We start from the raw sequence: 17325 nt of genomic DNA, 5'->3' as shown, positions 1-17325 counted from the left end.
GTTGACTGGATTAGAATGGACTGGGTGGTTTGGAGTGGGGTGGGTGGGATTGGAATGTAAAGGATTAAGGTGGACTGGATTAGAATGGACTGGGTGGATTAAGGTGATTTGGATTGAGTGGGATGGATTGGAGTGGGGTGGACTGGGTCACTGTAGATTTGACTGGAGTGGGGTGGATTGGAATCGGGTGGAATGGATTGGAGTGGGTGGTTTAGGTTGAACTGAATTGGAGTGGGTTGGAATAGTGTGGGGGTGGACTGGAGTCGACTGGACTGGACTGGGGTGGATTGGACTGGAGTGGGGTGGAGTGGACAGGAGTGAGGGGGACTAGATTGGGGTGGATTGTGGTGACTTGGATTGGAGTGGGATGGGGCGGATTGGATTGATGTGATGTTTATTAGATTGGAGTGAGTAGATAGAAGTGGGCTGTACTGGATTACTGTGGGGTGGATTGTGGTGGATTGGAGAGGGGTGAAATGGGATGGAAAAGGGGTGTATTGAATTGAGGTGAGGTAGACTGGGTTGGAGTGGGCCAGATTGTTTTGGTTTGGAGTGGGGCAGATTGTTTTGGAATGGAGTAGGGCAGATTGTGTCAAATTGGAGTGGGGCAGATTGTCTGGGACTGGCGTAGGGCAGATCGTTTTGAACTGGAGTGGGGCAGATTGTTTTGGACTGGAGTGGGGCAGATTTTTTTTATTGGAGTGGGGCAGAATGGATTGGGGTGGGTGGTTTGGTGTGCGGTGGACTGGAGTGGGGTGGATTGGATTGGTCTGGGGTCAATTGAGTAGAGCGGGTCAGACTGGAGTGGGGTTGACTAGGGTGTACTGCACGATTATGTGTTAAAGAATAATTTTAGCAATTACACATAAGAAAGAAACAATGTAGCTCTGAAATACTTAAAACAAGATAATTGTCATCTTTTGAGAACCGTGCCCACGAGCAAAACCAAAACATGAGTGCAAACTGAGAAAAGAAAACTAGGCAAAATAAAAGAGGTAACTAAGAAACTTTGCAATTTTGTTTGTCCTACTGGGTATGGTTTGCCAGTAACACGCCTTCTGTTTGCAGGGCCTTAGAAGATAAAACAAGTACCTCAATCACGTCGGGAGCAGCAGACGGGCAGTGATTAAGTTAAATCAATAGGTGCATGGTCCCTGCTCCACAGACAGGAACGGAAATGAAGCTAGGCCTGCAGTGACCAACTACGAGGTTGTAAAGAAGAGTACCAGGCAAGCAAAAATACTGTAAACAATTGGCAGGCTCAAGCCTTTTTAGTTAACAATAGTCTCATAAGTCAAATGCATGTGCTACCACACGCTCTTGCAGGCTCAACCCTAAAAAGAAGGAAAAAGGAAAGAAGGCAAAAAAGAAAGAAAGAAGGAATGAAGGCAAAATAGAAAGAAGGAAATAAAGAAGGCTAAAAGAAAGAAAACAAGAAGGAAAGAAGGCAAAAAAGAAAGAGGGATTAAAAGAAAAAGGGAAAAGTAAAGAAGGCAAGACAAAGTTGCAAGAAAGGAAAGAAATAAAGAAATAAGCAAAAAAGACAGGAAGAAAGGAGCAAAGAAAGAAAGAAAAAAGGAACAAAGGCAAGAAAGAAAGAAGGAAAAGGAATGAACGAAGGCAAACGAAAATAATGGAAAAAGAATAAATGAGAAGGAAAGGAGGAAAGAAAGAAGTAATGAAGAAAAGAAAAAAGGAAATAAAACAAAAAAGAAGGATGGAAAGAAAAAAGGAAAAAGACAAAAGAAAGAAAGAAAAACTGGTCTCCATCCCTTAACACAGAATTGAAATAATTGGTATCCACCCCTTAACGAGGAACTAAAAAATGAGTTGTACAGAGGAATAATAAGAACCTTAATGAGTTCCCCTGAACTCGAAGCCACTCTCTGGTTTGAGCGCTCATCTTCATCACCAGAATCCATATTAAGCTCCTGAGCTTGTTTCTCCTGGCTTCTGGAAGGAGCCTCAGTACCCAGACTGTATCAAAAATTGCTTCTAAGTAATCCAGTCACTGGGATGTCTGTAGATTGGACTTCTGCCAGCAGAACAGAAACCTAAACTTGTGCAGTGTCTTGATGGCCAAAGTTGTATGCCACACTGATTTACTGAGAGAGGGAGACTAATAAGAAGATTGTCCAGGTATAGGTGGACTATTACCCCTTGAGCATGACAGAGACCCATAACTGGAGCCAGAACTATGGTGAAAACCTTGGAAGAGAGCTCCAGCCCAAAAGGTAAAACTCAGAACTGCCAATGGAGACCGCCCATAGCAAACCTGAGAACCCTCTATGTAAGGTCAAGCTGAATGTGCAGGTACGCACTCTGGTGGTTGACCTTTGTTAAGAGATCCTCCTTTGAAATCAAAGAGATGACTCCCTGAAGCGTGTCCATTTTGAAGTGGGTCATGGGAATGAAAAGATTCAGGAACCTCAAGCTTATAGGCTTCATGTAGTTGCCTGCAACCTTCTGAAAAAGAATAACCTGTAAAAAACAACCTTAACCCTTCTCTTGAAGGGGAATGGGAAGTATCTGCTCCTTTTGTCTCGGAATATAGATCCTATCCTGCAATGATTTTGTCTTGGTCACATCTTCTGGCCAGGAGGTCTGTACAAAATGGGGCTCTGTGAAGTCTGGAAGTATCTCTATAACGTAGCCTTTAGAAACTACCTGCATCTGTATGAAATTAAGTCTCTGCAGGCATGCTAGAAAAAAGTTGTAGGTGACCTCCCCAGAGGCCATTGAGCTTCCTGGCAGAGCAAGCAACTATAGATCCATTTGGTTGAAAACAGAATCTACTGCACTAGAAATCATTGTTCTTCGTGTAATCATATTTCTTTTTCCCCACTTTCCTAGGACTACTATTTATGGTGAACGGTTTGGAAGTACTTCTTGTTCTTAAACGGTTTTTACAAAACTTTCTCCTGCTCCTCACCAAACAGCTTTCTGCTAGGAAAGGCATCCTGATGAGGCGGTTCTTCTGCGCTGCCTCAACTTTCCAATTTTTACGATTGAGATGATGCCTGACAGCAACTGAGCCTGCAAACTGCACAGCCCTGGCACCTAAATTATCACACATCATGTCTGATAAAAAAAACGAGCTTGAATCTCTATTTGTGCTAGCAAGTGTGACAAATAGTCACCCTCCTACATGGACGTGGAGGGATATTGGAAATCCTTTACCAAGGTTTAAGAGGCGTATACTGCATAAATTCCTGCTCTCAAAGCTAGACTAAGAATAGCATGAGATCTTTTAGGAACAACCTCAAACTTCTTGTCTCCTGGATCCAACAAAACAATGTCTTCAGTAAAGGGAAGTTTTTCCGGCTAAATTTGCTAATAACTTGTCCACAACCAAAGACTGTGGAAGCTCAGTCTCTCCCTTTGCCAGGGGGTAAATTCTTCCAATAAATCTAGGAATAGAAACTCTGCTCAGGTCATTCCACTCATGTTTGAGGTGGTTTTGAATTGCTGGAATTACAGGCACTTTAGGAAAAGAAGGATTCTGGAATTGATTAAATCATTCCCCACTCATGCTAGGTTGATTCTCCTTCACAGACAGTTGAAGATTGGTGGAGAAGTACAATATCACTGGCCTTAATTTCTCCCTTAAAATGTATTTTTCTCTATGAGCCAATAAATCACCAACAAGAAATGATTCCTTTTTATCATAATCCGGTGAAGACCAAGAAGGAGTAAAACAGGGAGAAGACACAGAAAAAAGGGATCTGTCTGAAGAAGGAGATGAATCCTGAGGAGGAGAGCCTCTCATGCGCTAACAATTATATGCCTCAGACAGAGTCTTAACCATATCTTGTAACTCTCTCTTTGACACAGGAGGTGAGGATGGATCTCTGTTCCTCACACCATGAAGATACTTATCAGAGAAAAGAGAAGTATGGTAAGACTTCCTCTTATGCTTCCTCATACCTGAAGCCAGACCCCTCAAGCTAGTGTAAAACACACATTGGATGCCCCCTTTATATACTCTCTGCGTCCTTAATTGAGCTGACCCAGAATTGCACATGTAAAATGAATAAGAAATAAAGAACAAAGAACTTCTCACATACTGCTAAAAAGATAACCTCAACACATTGCCTCCAAGAGCATTTTAAAATATGTATTAATGCTAAAAAACAGGCATTCCAAAAAAAAAAAAAAAAAAAAAAAAAAACAATGATCCTTTAAAACAGGTGCTTCGGTAACCGTAAAGAGTAGCATACTGATTACAAGAGAGCAAGCAGTTTAAGGAAACTTTAAGACTAGTGTGTGATTAATAAGCAGATTTTATATTTATTTTGGTTGAACAAGCCAAGCCAAAAACATAAAAGCTTTAAACATAGTACATGGGTAATCGTTAAGAATACGTGCGAAAAGCCAAAGCAGCCGCATTTGCATTGATAACTGTAAATGATGTGCCTCTGTAGCCGAGAAAACAATGCATACTGAACAAGGTTGTGTCCAGCAACTGTAGTTCAGTTTATTCATCTACGCCCACGCAATGTCAAAGCAGCCACTTGGAATCCAAAAGCACGGTGCTCCAGCAGCAACCGTGCATAACTAGATGGATATGGTATCAACAAGCGAAACACCAGCAAGCGATAACTGAAGATAATGCAAAGCCACCGCAATTGCACACAGGAAGAATAAAACACACATGAATAATCAAATCAATCCCCTGAACGTATGCAGTCGTGAAACAATCACTGGCACAGCCAATAGATTTCGCCTATGGGAGATCTATTGTCCTTGCCAATGCCTGTATTGGCATTGTTTTAAAGCAGAACTGAGAGACATAAGTGTTCCAATCATTTAGCTTACAAATGTAAACTAAATGATTTAAACAAACAATAATGACTGTAACCTGTCCACTTCTGACTAAAAAATATTTCACCTTAGCTGCAGCTGACAAAGCCTAAGGAAAGCAAACAGAGGGCACATTGCATAAGTTCTTCTGCACAAGAGAAATGCACAATTTAAAGAGGGGGGATCACAATAAGAAGGCCAGATGCTAAAAACGAGAGAAACGGGCAGAATAAGATGTGAGACAGAAGGCAGAGAGAAAGTTTTTGCTGTTTACAAACATATCCCACCAACTATGTTATTTCCTTCCAGTATTATCTTCTCTTGTGAGTTATGTTTTGATCTTTTTAAAGTGCACAGATCTCAGAAGGCCAAAGGTCCTAGTGTGCACTATAAAAACATGAACTAATTTGAGTGGAAATCTGCTTTAAGCATATACCCATCCAGCCCTCAACTTTTCCCACTGCAGTTATCTCCCTGTAACATTCCTTTCTTTTTGTGCACTAATTTGGCATAATATTGATGATCACATCCAGTGGGCCTCTGACTAAACACAATATTTTCCTGCCTGTAGCGAATTAAGCGCCAATATAGTAAACAGAGCACTCATTGCATGCTTGACATCTGTTAATGTGTGCATGTCCTAATGCAGACCAGTTCAGAGTTTGGGTAGCAGGTCAATATTTTACAACCCTAATGAAGAAACGTGAAAGCTCTTACAGAAAGGCACATTACAGTGAGATGAGCACAATAAAAAGAGAAAGACGAGCAACATAGAGAGAGGAAGGCACAATTAGATGAGTGAAAGGTACAATAAAGAGAAAAATCCACAAGAAGGAGAAAGAAAGGCACATTATAGTGAGACACACTAAATAGAACTGAAGCAGTGATAGAGAGAAAGCACTGTGGTTAAATCGCGGAACTTCAGCTGCTACTTAAGCAATTAGAAATGTGGAAGTACCTCTCATGGGTGATGGTCACACAATCATGCCTCAGAGACATACACCTAACTTTTCTGAGGCTAATCTTATATGAGTATGACGGAAGGGGCTGGGGCCGAAATGGGTGTGTTAACAAGTCTCTTCTTGAGTCACTGGCTAGCTTTTAGGGTTCCATCATCTGGGCCCAGTAATCGCCTTATATGCAGGTTTAGGGCAGAGCACGAACGCATGTGTAATGTAACGTGCTCAAATAAAGTGCCACTATTCCTTAGGCTCGATTTGGCTCTACATTAAACTGCAATAAATAGAAGGCCACCCATAGCAACAAGTAATTGCAGCCTTCCTGCAGCAAGATATCATTAGGAAAGCCTTTCAAAATATGCGTGCACATAAATGAATCAAATAAATCCCGGGCAAGTGCAACACGCACAGGGTGGAAAAACGGTAAACAACATTACTCGAACTAATAGGACAACTGGGCAAACGCAGGGGACAAAAACAATAAACAACTTTACTCCGACTCATAGCACAACCGTGAACGTAACTAAAGAGGAAAAACGGAATGCAATAAAATACTTGAAGTCCGACCACCTTCAGGATATACTTCACACAGCCCTGTACACTGTGAAAGTAAAACAAAAAAAGTACCTTGGGAAGCATGTGGCCAGTGGAGGGACACTGGCAGTAGTACCCAGTCAGCAGTGACTGGAAGAAGTACTTCCTCCCAACTCCACCCAACAGCAAAGAAGAGGGCAGGAAGTGAAAGCAGACGACGTGCTGGCCAATCAGAAGCACGTAAATTAGAGTGACGTTGCACTAAGTCAATGGTAAGTTCAGGTAAGCAAGAAGCGGGTTCAAAGCCCCTTTTAAGATTTTTTTATCTATAAAAAATTTTGGAAGCACAGCGTGCAAACGCATATGCAGGCGAAACCTAAATTGACAACTGCCCCATGCATATGCAACAGCCCTGGAAGTGACAGGGCACACAAAAAAAATACAGGAAGTGCTAAAGGGAGTGAGGTGCTTTATGGGTGGATTCTATCCAAGGATAGAAAGGGCAGACAGGTTTGGAAGCAGTGTGTGATGTATAGTGAGGAATGGGCCGAGGAAGCAGATAATAGGGTGTTGCTGGTGGATGAGTGTTCTCTGCCAATAACAAGAGCCTCCAGTAACTAGAAGGGTCCCTTTTTCATTCCAGTCTTGTATTAGGTGAACGGGAAGCAGGAAGTTCAACAATGAAGTGGATTCTCCTAAGTCTAATTTGCACTACATTGAGCTATATATGCAGTATCCCATGCTAATAGTGAGGATCTGGGCAGAAAAAAAGACGTATCAACCCACTTTAACTACAAGAACAACTAGTAATGTAAAATAACATATTAACCTTAGATGTCTTATGTATATCGTGCAGAAATGTAATGTATAGTGTATAGTCTGAACAGTATTGGCAGATATACCTGTATTAGTCAAATCTGAAAATACCATCAAAATCCAAAATGACAGACTGCTCGGTGTATTTGTAGCCAAAAGTACACATTCAGTGCCACAAAAAAATGCATTCAAGGGTGATGATGCAGCTGAAGAGTTGTGGTGTGAGCAAGAATAGTGGAGTTATGAGATTGTTCAACTATCATCAATTGTGTTGATTGACTTCAAATATGCAACAAATCCGCTGTTAGAAAAACTGCTTTGAGTACCAGCATTATAAACCCTATATATGTAACATATAAGAACTGCCCAGGTAAAAGCACTGAAGACCCCATTATGCTCTGCCGAAGCTCCTCAGCACTGTCTCATAAAGCCCCCTCAGAGGAAGGCATTGAATTCTTTGGATTGAATGCAAGGTCAAGCGTCTCTGTTATGACTTATTAAGAAGACGTGCATCACAATGGCAGATTTTATACATGAAAACACTCTGCCAGTGTGAACTAGAATAAAACTACTCATTTACTTTAACATAGGCATACGACTTTCAGTCCTGTATAAGGGAGCACAGCCCATGTCCACCTGTTGTGATTGTCGTTTAAAGCGAGCTGGCCACATTCTATGCGCTAATGCTGCCGCAGTATTTACTATGCTCACCAGTCAATTAGCATTCACCTTTTACTTATTACCCACACTTACTATTTGACACGAGTTGCAATGATGTTAAGTTTATTAATCATGATAGAGTTAATTAAAACCTTACATAATATAGTTAAAATAAAAAGAAAATAAAACAAAACATAATATTAAACAAGTTTATATAAAATGTTGTAAAAAAAGTGCAATATCCTCGAGCTTTAACATTGCCAGAGCTTAAGATCTATTACTTTGCGAATAGGACTAATAAATGGTCGGAAGGAGGGAAAAGGAGAGAACACAATGATAAAAAATAGAATGTGTTCTAAACATTCTGATAAGTGCCGTGTCCTCTGGCTTTAATGTGTCCGGTGCTTAAGATCTAATACTTTGCAAATAAGACTGAATAAGAACTTAATTGATGGGTGTCTTGCCCATTCCGCTGTATATTTATTGATTAGGCTGGTAGATGTGCTTGGAGCAGTTGATCTTACTGCTACCTGGGCGCTACTGCACAGCAGGAGCGCCACGAGAGACGCTCACAATTTACCGGAGATTAAAACACCTCATCCAACATTCATGTTGACGCCTGTATTGGTGTAACTACAGCTTCTGGGAAGTGACCTACGTCATACCTCTGGACATAAGCTAAAGTGCTCGTGCAGAAGCAGGTCGCACTATGCACAGATGCTACCGAAAAGCAATTAATCGTCAAACGGGAGCTGCTGGTGTGACCGACACTATTTACCACTTTCAGAAACACCTCCTCGTGGGTCAGTACTGCCACCTGTAGTGGCAGGAGTAAATCTGCAGCGGAAAGTCCTGAGTCATGCCTGTAAACATAAACTGAAGTGCCGGTGCAAAAGCAAGTTGCACTATAATACAGGAGCTACTTAAGAGGTTTTCTCTCATCAAGCTGAAGCTAGGTAGGGCCACCTCGTAACAGGGTAGTCGCATTCATTCGTGACCAGAGAACTACAGGCGTGTGCGTGCACAGTGTAGTTGCGTGGTCTCCTCCAGATAGTCCTTTAGTTGTAATCACAGCCGAGGCGGCTGTAAAGAGACGAGAACCATAGCCAAATGACCAATAAATAGCCACTGTGTTTGTGCACGTTTGTGCCACCCCTACGGGCTCATTAGTATGTCCCCCTTAATAGTGACAAATGCCCAGGTTGCAATGATTACATTTTCTGAAAACGTGCGAGTGGGGAAAACAGAACTAGATTAAAAACTAAATTAACAGCTACTGTGAATCCGGAATATACTGGTGGTCGCCCTCTACTTGTAAACATTTCGGACTTTACAGGAAGAGACGAAGCAGCAGCAGGGCTCTAGCAATCAGTCAGACATACAAACAAACAGTATGTTCCTTACCTCTGTTATGCTGTAAAAGGACTATGGTAGGATTAACAATTGTGGTCGAGGGATACACTGAGGAAGGCTTGCCTATTGGGGTAAATGAGGAATGTGGCCCCAGGGCACTACTGGGGGAAGGCACATCATTCACCTCGGGTTCCTACAAAGCAACAACGAAAGCATCAGATGTGAACTGGATAATGATGTGAGGCTGAAAATAGAAAGGGACACAGCAAAGCCCTCAGCATTTACAATTCGATCTATATTTAAATTGTAATTGAAACTGTTTAGGAACATATTAGTAAACACTTTCCTTTCACAATCACAAGACTGGAAAAAAGAGTAAAGAAAGAGCAGATGTCACACCAAACGTGACACGTACCGGGACGCTGGTACCCCTGCAGTAACAACACAAATAACCACACTTTACCAGAATTCCTGTCACAGCAAGCAGCCACGGCATGCAAATGTCATGCAGTTTACACTGAAACCCGATTACTGCAGCTGGCTTCATAAGGGATATCAGAAAAATATCTTCAGTACTATCGCTTGAGAGACGTTAGACAGGATGACGCCAGCAGCCCGCCAGAGCTATGCAAAACAGGTGGGCTTTAACCAATAGTATGCGGCGCAGGCCGCTTGGCAGGGCGCGTGGAAGGTCGCACGAGGCCTATTTAGCTGACTGTCTCTCGGAGCAGCGTGCGCTTTCTAGTCGGGCAGTTTATGTTGATTAAATGCTAACACTCTTGTGATATCTGGCAGCAAGCACAAAAGCCGGTCATACATACAGCCCAAGAGAAAAAAAACGAAAGCAAGTTTAGGTAAGAAGCAAACACTTCCTGCGTGTCAGGAAACAGCAGGTGGGGAAAGCTGAAGAGGTAGGCCCAAGGGCATGTGTGATGGAACCCAACATGTACCAGCTCTGCGGGTATACCGAGCATGCACTAAACAGGACACGAAGACAGACCCAAGTTGTCATGCTGTTGGCAGTAAGCAGTCTCTATCCCCAAAAGTTTAGTGCGCCCGGATACAGGTTACAATGACGATAAAGGGAGTGACGCTGTATGGTATCAGCAGCTTACTGTACGTGAGATGACTCCTGTGACACCTGGTTCCAGTGTTCTGGGTAAATCCTCCATTACAGGAGGAGGCAATGAAGGAGGTGGAGGCGAGCATGATGTCAGAGGCAGATTAACTGGGGAAGAAATGCTGGATGAGCCGGGGCTATGGTGTGCTCCCTTTTGCAGATGAGGGGGAATGAAATCATCGAGTGTAGGAAAAGTCAAAGGTGAAGTGGCCGGTTCTGGGCAGGCTGAAATGTGGCCAGCGGGTACCAGAGGTGGCGGAGGAGTGCTCGAGGTGCCGTCTTGCTCTCTGGCAGCATTAACCTGGTACAGTGGGACTACTATAACCTCAGGCAGAGCTGTGATGGAAGTGGCATCCTGCAGGAGATAAGGTGTTGTTATATGCAGAGGGGTAATTCATACAAGTGCACTCGTGAAATAACATGCCAAACATATATTTGCAACATGGATTCCTTTTAATTACATGTCAATATTTTGCCAAGATGCAAAACAAAACAACTGCTCCAAACCCACAAGTCTCTGGCTCACATTTTACTTAAATGGTTTGACTGAAAACATTTTCTGAAACCTATTAATTAAAATGTGCTGTTTGCATTAAAGCTGGCAATTGTGAGATCCTGGCAATACCATTACATTTTCTAAATACAGTAGCCCATCTGCTATTTGGAGGTTCAAGACCGTGATGTTGAAAGGAGGTAATTACTGTGATGGATGTAAATTAGGGAGGCAGTAGTTTATACAAAATTCTAACACTATAAACCAATAAAATGAAAACAATCCCACCAAGAGCTTTGGGAGTGAGCACATTCTGCAGTTGAGATGTCTGACCAGTGACCACGGATATGCAGCACTGGGAACCACACTGAATGTTTACCAACATCCGTCCTCCGTGGTTGCTGAATTGTAGTTATCTCAATAAATAAATCCTTCCTACATCTTACTTGGGGCCCCTGAAGTGCAGCCACTCTATGCTTATAAGAAGTACTGTTGGGGTTAAGAGCAAAGAACAAGAATTTCATTCAGTCATCCACTTAGCATCTCCTCATCCAGCAAATAAGTCAATATTCAGTTCACGCCCCATCCCAAATGAAAGAGTCGATTGTCATTGACAGACGTTGAGAAAAGAAGCTGGAAGCAGACAAGAAAACCAGCAATAACGGAGGGTGGTGTTAGGGAGGTTCTGTTTTGAACAGACAACTGATATGCACATTCACAGAGAGTCATGAAGAAAACATGTACCATGCGGTATGCCTTTGATGGGTGCTTCTGTTGGGATGGGGAATATATTTCCTTGGAAGACATTTTCCCGCCGGCAGCACCGTCCTTTGACGCCATCACCGTGTGTCCCATGTCTCGCGGCAGAGGATATGGCGTCCAGAAGCTGCCTCCGTTATCATAGGCGACTGCATCTTTGCTTAGGATGGTGGGCGACTGTGGTCGGGGAGGGACAGGCGGTGGAGACTTTTCGGTGTCTATTATTGCGGAAACAATGTTTGTGGCGGGTGCTCTTGTTACATCAGCTTCCAATTCGGCCCTCTGTGTTTTATCGTGTGCAATGCTTGTGGAATTTTCAGATGCTGCTGGGCCAGTGCTGTTAGATAAACAAGCCACATATAGACTGCTGACCTTTTTATCTGTGACAATCTCATGACTGGAATGCATTCCAGCACTAGTGCTCTCTGGGCAGTCAGGCTCCTGGCCGGGTGGGCGCTGCACTGACGCGTTTAATAACAAGGAGCCAGTGCCAGAAAGGGTCTGTTTAGCATGCACGCTGTCCTGGGCAGGCACACTGGCTGCTGTTGAAGCAGGTGCCGCTCTGGAATGCTCTGGTGAAAAGCTTTGGTCTCCAGTGTGAATGACGTATTGTGATGAAAAGTGCTGTTTGTTAGTGGTCGGTGGAGTCGGCTGTGCATAGGGTTTAGGCGCGCTCAGATACACACAGTCCATGATGGGAACTGGCCGCAAGCAGGTGAGTTTAGTGTTAGTGCGGGGGCGCCATGCAAAGCTTTCCTCTTTGGGAGGAGGTGGGGGAGGGGGAGGGGGAGGGGAAGACTTTCGTGAAAGAACGGAGATGTGAAACAAATTAAGAATGGATTAGCTACTGACATGAAAAAAAAACATGAGCAGATTATTCTTCAAATGTTGCATAACAGCAGCCTACTACGGATGTCTAAATCCCAAATCTGTACAAAAATATGTAATAAAGACAATGTTCTTCTGATTCTCAGGTTTAACAAGTGTCCATGTGCAAGATGATGTGAGATGATAAAACATTCACATTTCTAATCATATCACCGTATAACAAGTTCATCTCCATTAAATGTTCCCATGAGAAATTCTGAAGGTCGTAAATTGCTATTTCTACAGCATAGAAATCGCAATTTGTGATTTCCTAAAGGCCTTTCTACATTAGAAAAAGCCGTTTTTCATTTCTTAATGGCCTGAAATACCGATTTGGACCGCTAAGAAATGCAAAAGGGCTTTGTACATCTGGCCCATAGTGCTCACTGGAAGAGTCGGATGGAAGCATTGTGGCCACACAATCATTTCTTTAATGGTTCCAGAACAGGTCCGCGTGCGCACGCGCGCGCACACACACACACACAGGCAGACACGCAGACATAGACAAACACCGAAGAAATTGACAAACACATGCGCACAGAAACACCTCAGTCCTAACCTACAGCAAGCAATACTATGCACCCAGTCGCAATTATTACTAGTATTATGATGTAATATTGACACGTCAGAATTACGGTTTATATTTTATATTAATAAAACACATTGCCCACCAATCAAACTTTTAAGGTTTTCCTTCAATTGCCATTTACTACTGACACCTCTTCTTAACTCTCCCCTTTGAGAATGGCAATTTTATGTCAAATATGCCTCCTTCGCCCTTTGGAAGGTTCTGCCTAAAAGGTGTTTCCCCAAGCCTCAATCAATGCTCTTTCACAACCTATGTTAATGACTTAATTAAAGACACATCTATATGAGCTGCCAGGTGACATGCCAAAACCCCCTGCGCGTGCACACCTACACTGTATGCCAGTGTGAATATAACCAAGGGGCCGCTTCTGCCACTCCTCATTCTCTCAACTCAAATGTTAAAAACTGCTACTCCCAGATGAGGACCGCTTGAAAAAAATGAGATCAATATCAATACATGATTTCCCTTTCTTTGAGTCTTAGGCGCTTGTGCACTCATCGGTGGCCGTTAATGCCAGAACCACAATTCACCCAATCAGGATTTGTGTATTTTTTACGTTAAGTTTGCTTGTTGGCTGCATTCGTGGTAGGTGCGACTCTCAGGGAGGAAGCCTGGTGTTTTCATATAAGTGTGAGGGGTGGTCATTCAAAATGTCACTGAGACCCACAATTTATCATCACTATTATTTAAACGTATAAAATGTATAAAGCGCAACTGCAACCTTGGAAGGCAACTAGAAGATATGGCTAAATGGAACGTAAATAAGGAGCTGTGAATGAACTCACAATATTTTGTGAGGAGCTGAGGTTTCTGAAGGAAAGATGATGGTAGATGGCTTGGAGAGTGGAGGGCAGGTTGTTCCAGAGCTGAGCCGCCTGCAGTGAGAATGCTTGACCATCAGCTTACATTTTCTTGAACTAAGGGACCTTTAACAGATTAGCATTGGTGGAACGTAGGGATCTTTGAGGGGCATAACATCACAGTTTATTCAAGATGAAACAAGATCCTACTTGGTGGAACGCCCTATGGGCCAAGAGTAAAGACAAATAAATGTCATTCTGCATTGGGAGCCAGTGGTGCCAGTTCAGAGCTGCTGTGGTGGAAGCCCCTCTAGGTAGAGAAAAACTAGATCTAGGATCTTCGCTTGATGTGGTGTATAGGAGCATGTAGAACAGGGCATTTCCATAATTGTTTCTGCAAAAATGGGGTTTTGTTATCTACAACACATTGCTTTTGAGGATATTAACAAAGATTAGTTATAATTTTTCCATCTTAACAGCACTTATAAACTTAGAACTAACATAGATGGTGTATGTAGCTAAGTACTGTGTGAAACAGCACAGACACTCCTGTTTCTTCATAGTGTAGAAGTGACAGGCTTTACCCACAGGGAATGTTTTAAATGTGTAGAAAAAACAGGGATAGTGTGAAAAATTCCTGTAGCTCACATACAAAAGGTTCAGTGTACAAAAATACATTGTCCCACACATAATGAATTTCTTCACCTATGCATTGTGTATATCACTCTACTATGTTTCATACAAAAACCCATCCACTGAATGACATATAAACACAAAACAACCTATATCACCACTGGTCACACACCCCTAGATAGCCTGTCGGGAAAATGCCCAACGTCCAGGAGAGTCCAATGGATGATTGAAACACGTTGGGACAGACATACAAAGCTAGTATGCATTTCTTAATGGTCCGAATTGCTATTTCAGGCTAATAAGAAATGCAAAATGGTCTTTTCTTATGTACAAAACCCTTTAAGGAATCGCAAATTGCGATTTCTACCCCGTGCAGCGCTTGAAATTGAAAAATAGAAGTGCATGTACTCTGTACAAGAGTATCTGTTTGGTTCTGAGAAGTGTCGGTGCTCTCCAATTAAAAGAATTCAGTTTTTCTTGAGAAGTGCAGGTATTTTCCCTCCCAAAATAAAAAAGTGCCAGTACTCAGTACCGGACAGTACCGGCCCATTTAAATTGCAATTTGCGATTCCCAGAATAAGAAATTGCAAATAGGGTTTTCCTATTTGCTGTTCCCATTCTGACGTACCATGCATTTCGTAAATGCGACTTATGCATTTAGGAGATGTAATTACCATTGACTTGAAGTCGATGGTAACCAGGTGCAATGTAGCACCCCAAAGTGCTTTTTTAAATTTCAGTAAAGCACACACATGCCCCTTGGGCATATGTGTGCTCTACAGGGGCACCCAGATTTTTGGGGTGCACCAAGGGAGGCCTTTGCTCATTGCCATCCTTGGTTTTTCATTTCCTAAATAGCAAATTCATAGTAAGAAATTGCTATTTGGGAAATGCAAAACCGGCCCATTGTCTCAAATTCAATGGGATTTCTTAATAGAGATTTCCTAAGAGATCTCCAATTCTTGATCTGTGCAGCATTATCCAAAGTAATCATGCTTACTTGGGGTGGAACCAGAGGACTATGCACTGACACAGATCCTTTTCACTTGGGGGACAGGGCAAAGCTCTATTAGTTTTTAATATAAGGCCATGCGGGACACCCGGGCTAAAGATTTAGTGTCTTTACAAATGAAATGGAACAAAGACCTGAGGGAAGAGTTAACGGATCCTGAATGGGCTCACGTCCTGAAATATGGAAGGTGAGTTTCTCAAAATGCTCAGTTGAAGCTTCTTCAGTTTACCTATGTCCATTAGTAAATCAGTATCTTTGTACATTGCAATTTGCATTTCTTAAATAGAGATTTCTATGAAATCGTTGTTTAAGAAATGCAAAATTGCATTTTTGTAAATCTGGCATTTTGATGCAGTTTATCGGCGACTATGAATTTGCACAATATATATTTTATGGTTTGGTGTTTGTGGTGCTAACTACTGCTGTTACTGTTGTGGTAAACTAGATGGGTGGTGTTTGTGTGAAAGTTTTAGCTAAACAGTGGTATTAGTTTTTCAAGGTCTTGTGTAGGGGTGTTTTAAAATCGTTTCTCTAAAAAAAACTCTTTTATATTATTCAGGGAAAGTAACCAGTATATAGAAAAGTGCATTTTAACTTTTGTTTTGCTTCTTCTGTAAATTTCAAGAGGAAGTGTTCCATGTATTTTTGCTCATGGTGCAAATTATATTTCCGTTGATATTTTATTGTATAGGTTTGTTCAGAATTTGCGCATGCTTTCCTCATTGCATAACTTGTAATTCTAGTTTGGTTCTGGCGTAGTTATCAGAATGCATAACATCACTTAACGTTTAAAAAAAGCATTGGCACCCAATCTTACCCAAGAAAAGAAACCGCAAATTAATGATCATTTTAGATGTGAAAATGATTGCATCTTTTAGTTGTCTAATTTGAAAAGATAAAAACAATCCAAACTTGAATCTTGATCATTCGAGCTTCACATTTGTTCCGTTACCCCAACATCCTACCTCTAAATCTTGTTTACTTTCTTAACTTTATCTAGTGAATGGCACCTGACGTGTAAGGGACGAGATTGGGAATACTGCACATGACATTGAATGGCTAGAGTACTTAGCATGTCCCTGGAACTCCCAGAAGTGCCAGGTTCTAATGCCTCTACAAAACAACATACTTTTTTCCTATTATCTGGCGACGAAACTACAGTGTGTGTCGAGTTGGTTTCGCTCTGGAACATCCTTTGAATATGCTCTTGTACATGAGTACGTAGCTCTCATGGATATTAGGGAATATGTTCTGAAACCTCAAAAAATATTTGTTTTGTCTCGCCATTGCCCCAAGTGGCAAAATATAACTGTAACTGCTACTTAAAGAGTAGAGCTGAAGACACCCCATCTGCGCCCGAAATTTCGCTCTGGCTGCTCCAAAGGTTTGTCTCTCTATCAAAATTACTGACAACTCTGCTTTGGACAGAGCTGGTGTAACTTCAATAGATGTGCTCTACAATGCGGGTACCCTCATGGCCTTTGACGAGATACATGCTGCCTATGAAGTACTGTTGTGGCAATTCTTGATCTCTGCAGCATTATCCAAAGTAATCATGCTTACTTGGGGTGGAACCAGAGGACTATGCACTGACATAGATCCTTTTCACTGGGGCACAGGGTAAAGCTCTATTAGTTTTCAATATAAGGCCATGCGGGACACCCGGGCTAAATATTTAGCGTCTTTACAAGTGAAATAGAACAAAGACCTCAGGGAAGAGTTAACGGATCCTGAATCGGCTCGTGCCCTGAAACATGTAAGGTGGGTTTCTCAAAATGCTCAGTTGAAGCTTCTTCAGTTTAGCTATGTCCATCGCACACACCTGACCCCAGCACACCTGCAGGCCATGTATCGGGATACAGTATTTTTATGCCCCAGGTGTCGGGTAGAGTTGGCGTCCTTTGGACACATGGTGTGGACCTGCGAG

The 17325-nt window shown here is 42.3% G+C and overlaps 1 protein-coding gene across 32 annotated transcripts in view; it reads right to left on the bottom strand.

The window, feature by feature from the left end:
* SORBS1 (sorbin and SH3 domain containing 1) overlaps positions 1 to 17325 on the bottom strand; it is a 794498-nt gene that overhangs the window by 326483 nt on the left and 450690 nt on the right. For 16 of the 32 annotated variants that reach the window (XM_069240456.1, XM_069240459.1, XM_069240466.1 and 13 more), the window contains exons 2-4: positions 11483 to 12255; positions 10241 to 10600; positions 9177 to 9318 (exon numbers count right to left, since the gene is read on the bottom strand). In XM_069240456.1, coding sequence (XP_069096557.1) covers positions 9177 to 9318; positions 10241 to 10600; positions 11483 to 12190 — 1210 coding nt within the window. In that variant the 5' untranslated portion in view covers positions 12191 to 12255. The remainder of the gene's footprint in view (positions 1 to 9176; positions 9319 to 10240; positions 10601 to 11482; positions 12256 to 17325) is intronic. The other 16 variants (XM_069240476.1, XM_069240479.1, XM_069240480.1 and 13 more) reach the window with 3 other exon arrangements.

Source organism: Pleurodeles waltl, chromosome 6, assembly GCF_031143425.1.
Source record: "Pleurodeles waltl isolate 20211129_DDA chromosome 6, aPleWal1.hap1.20221129, whole genome shotgun sequence".
Classification (NCBI taxonomy): Eukaryota; Metazoa; Chordata; class Amphibia; order Caudata; family Salamandridae; genus Pleurodeles; species Pleurodeles waltl.
Note: the sequence above shows the minus strand (reverse complement) of the source record. Positions and strands in the feature narration are given on the sequence as shown.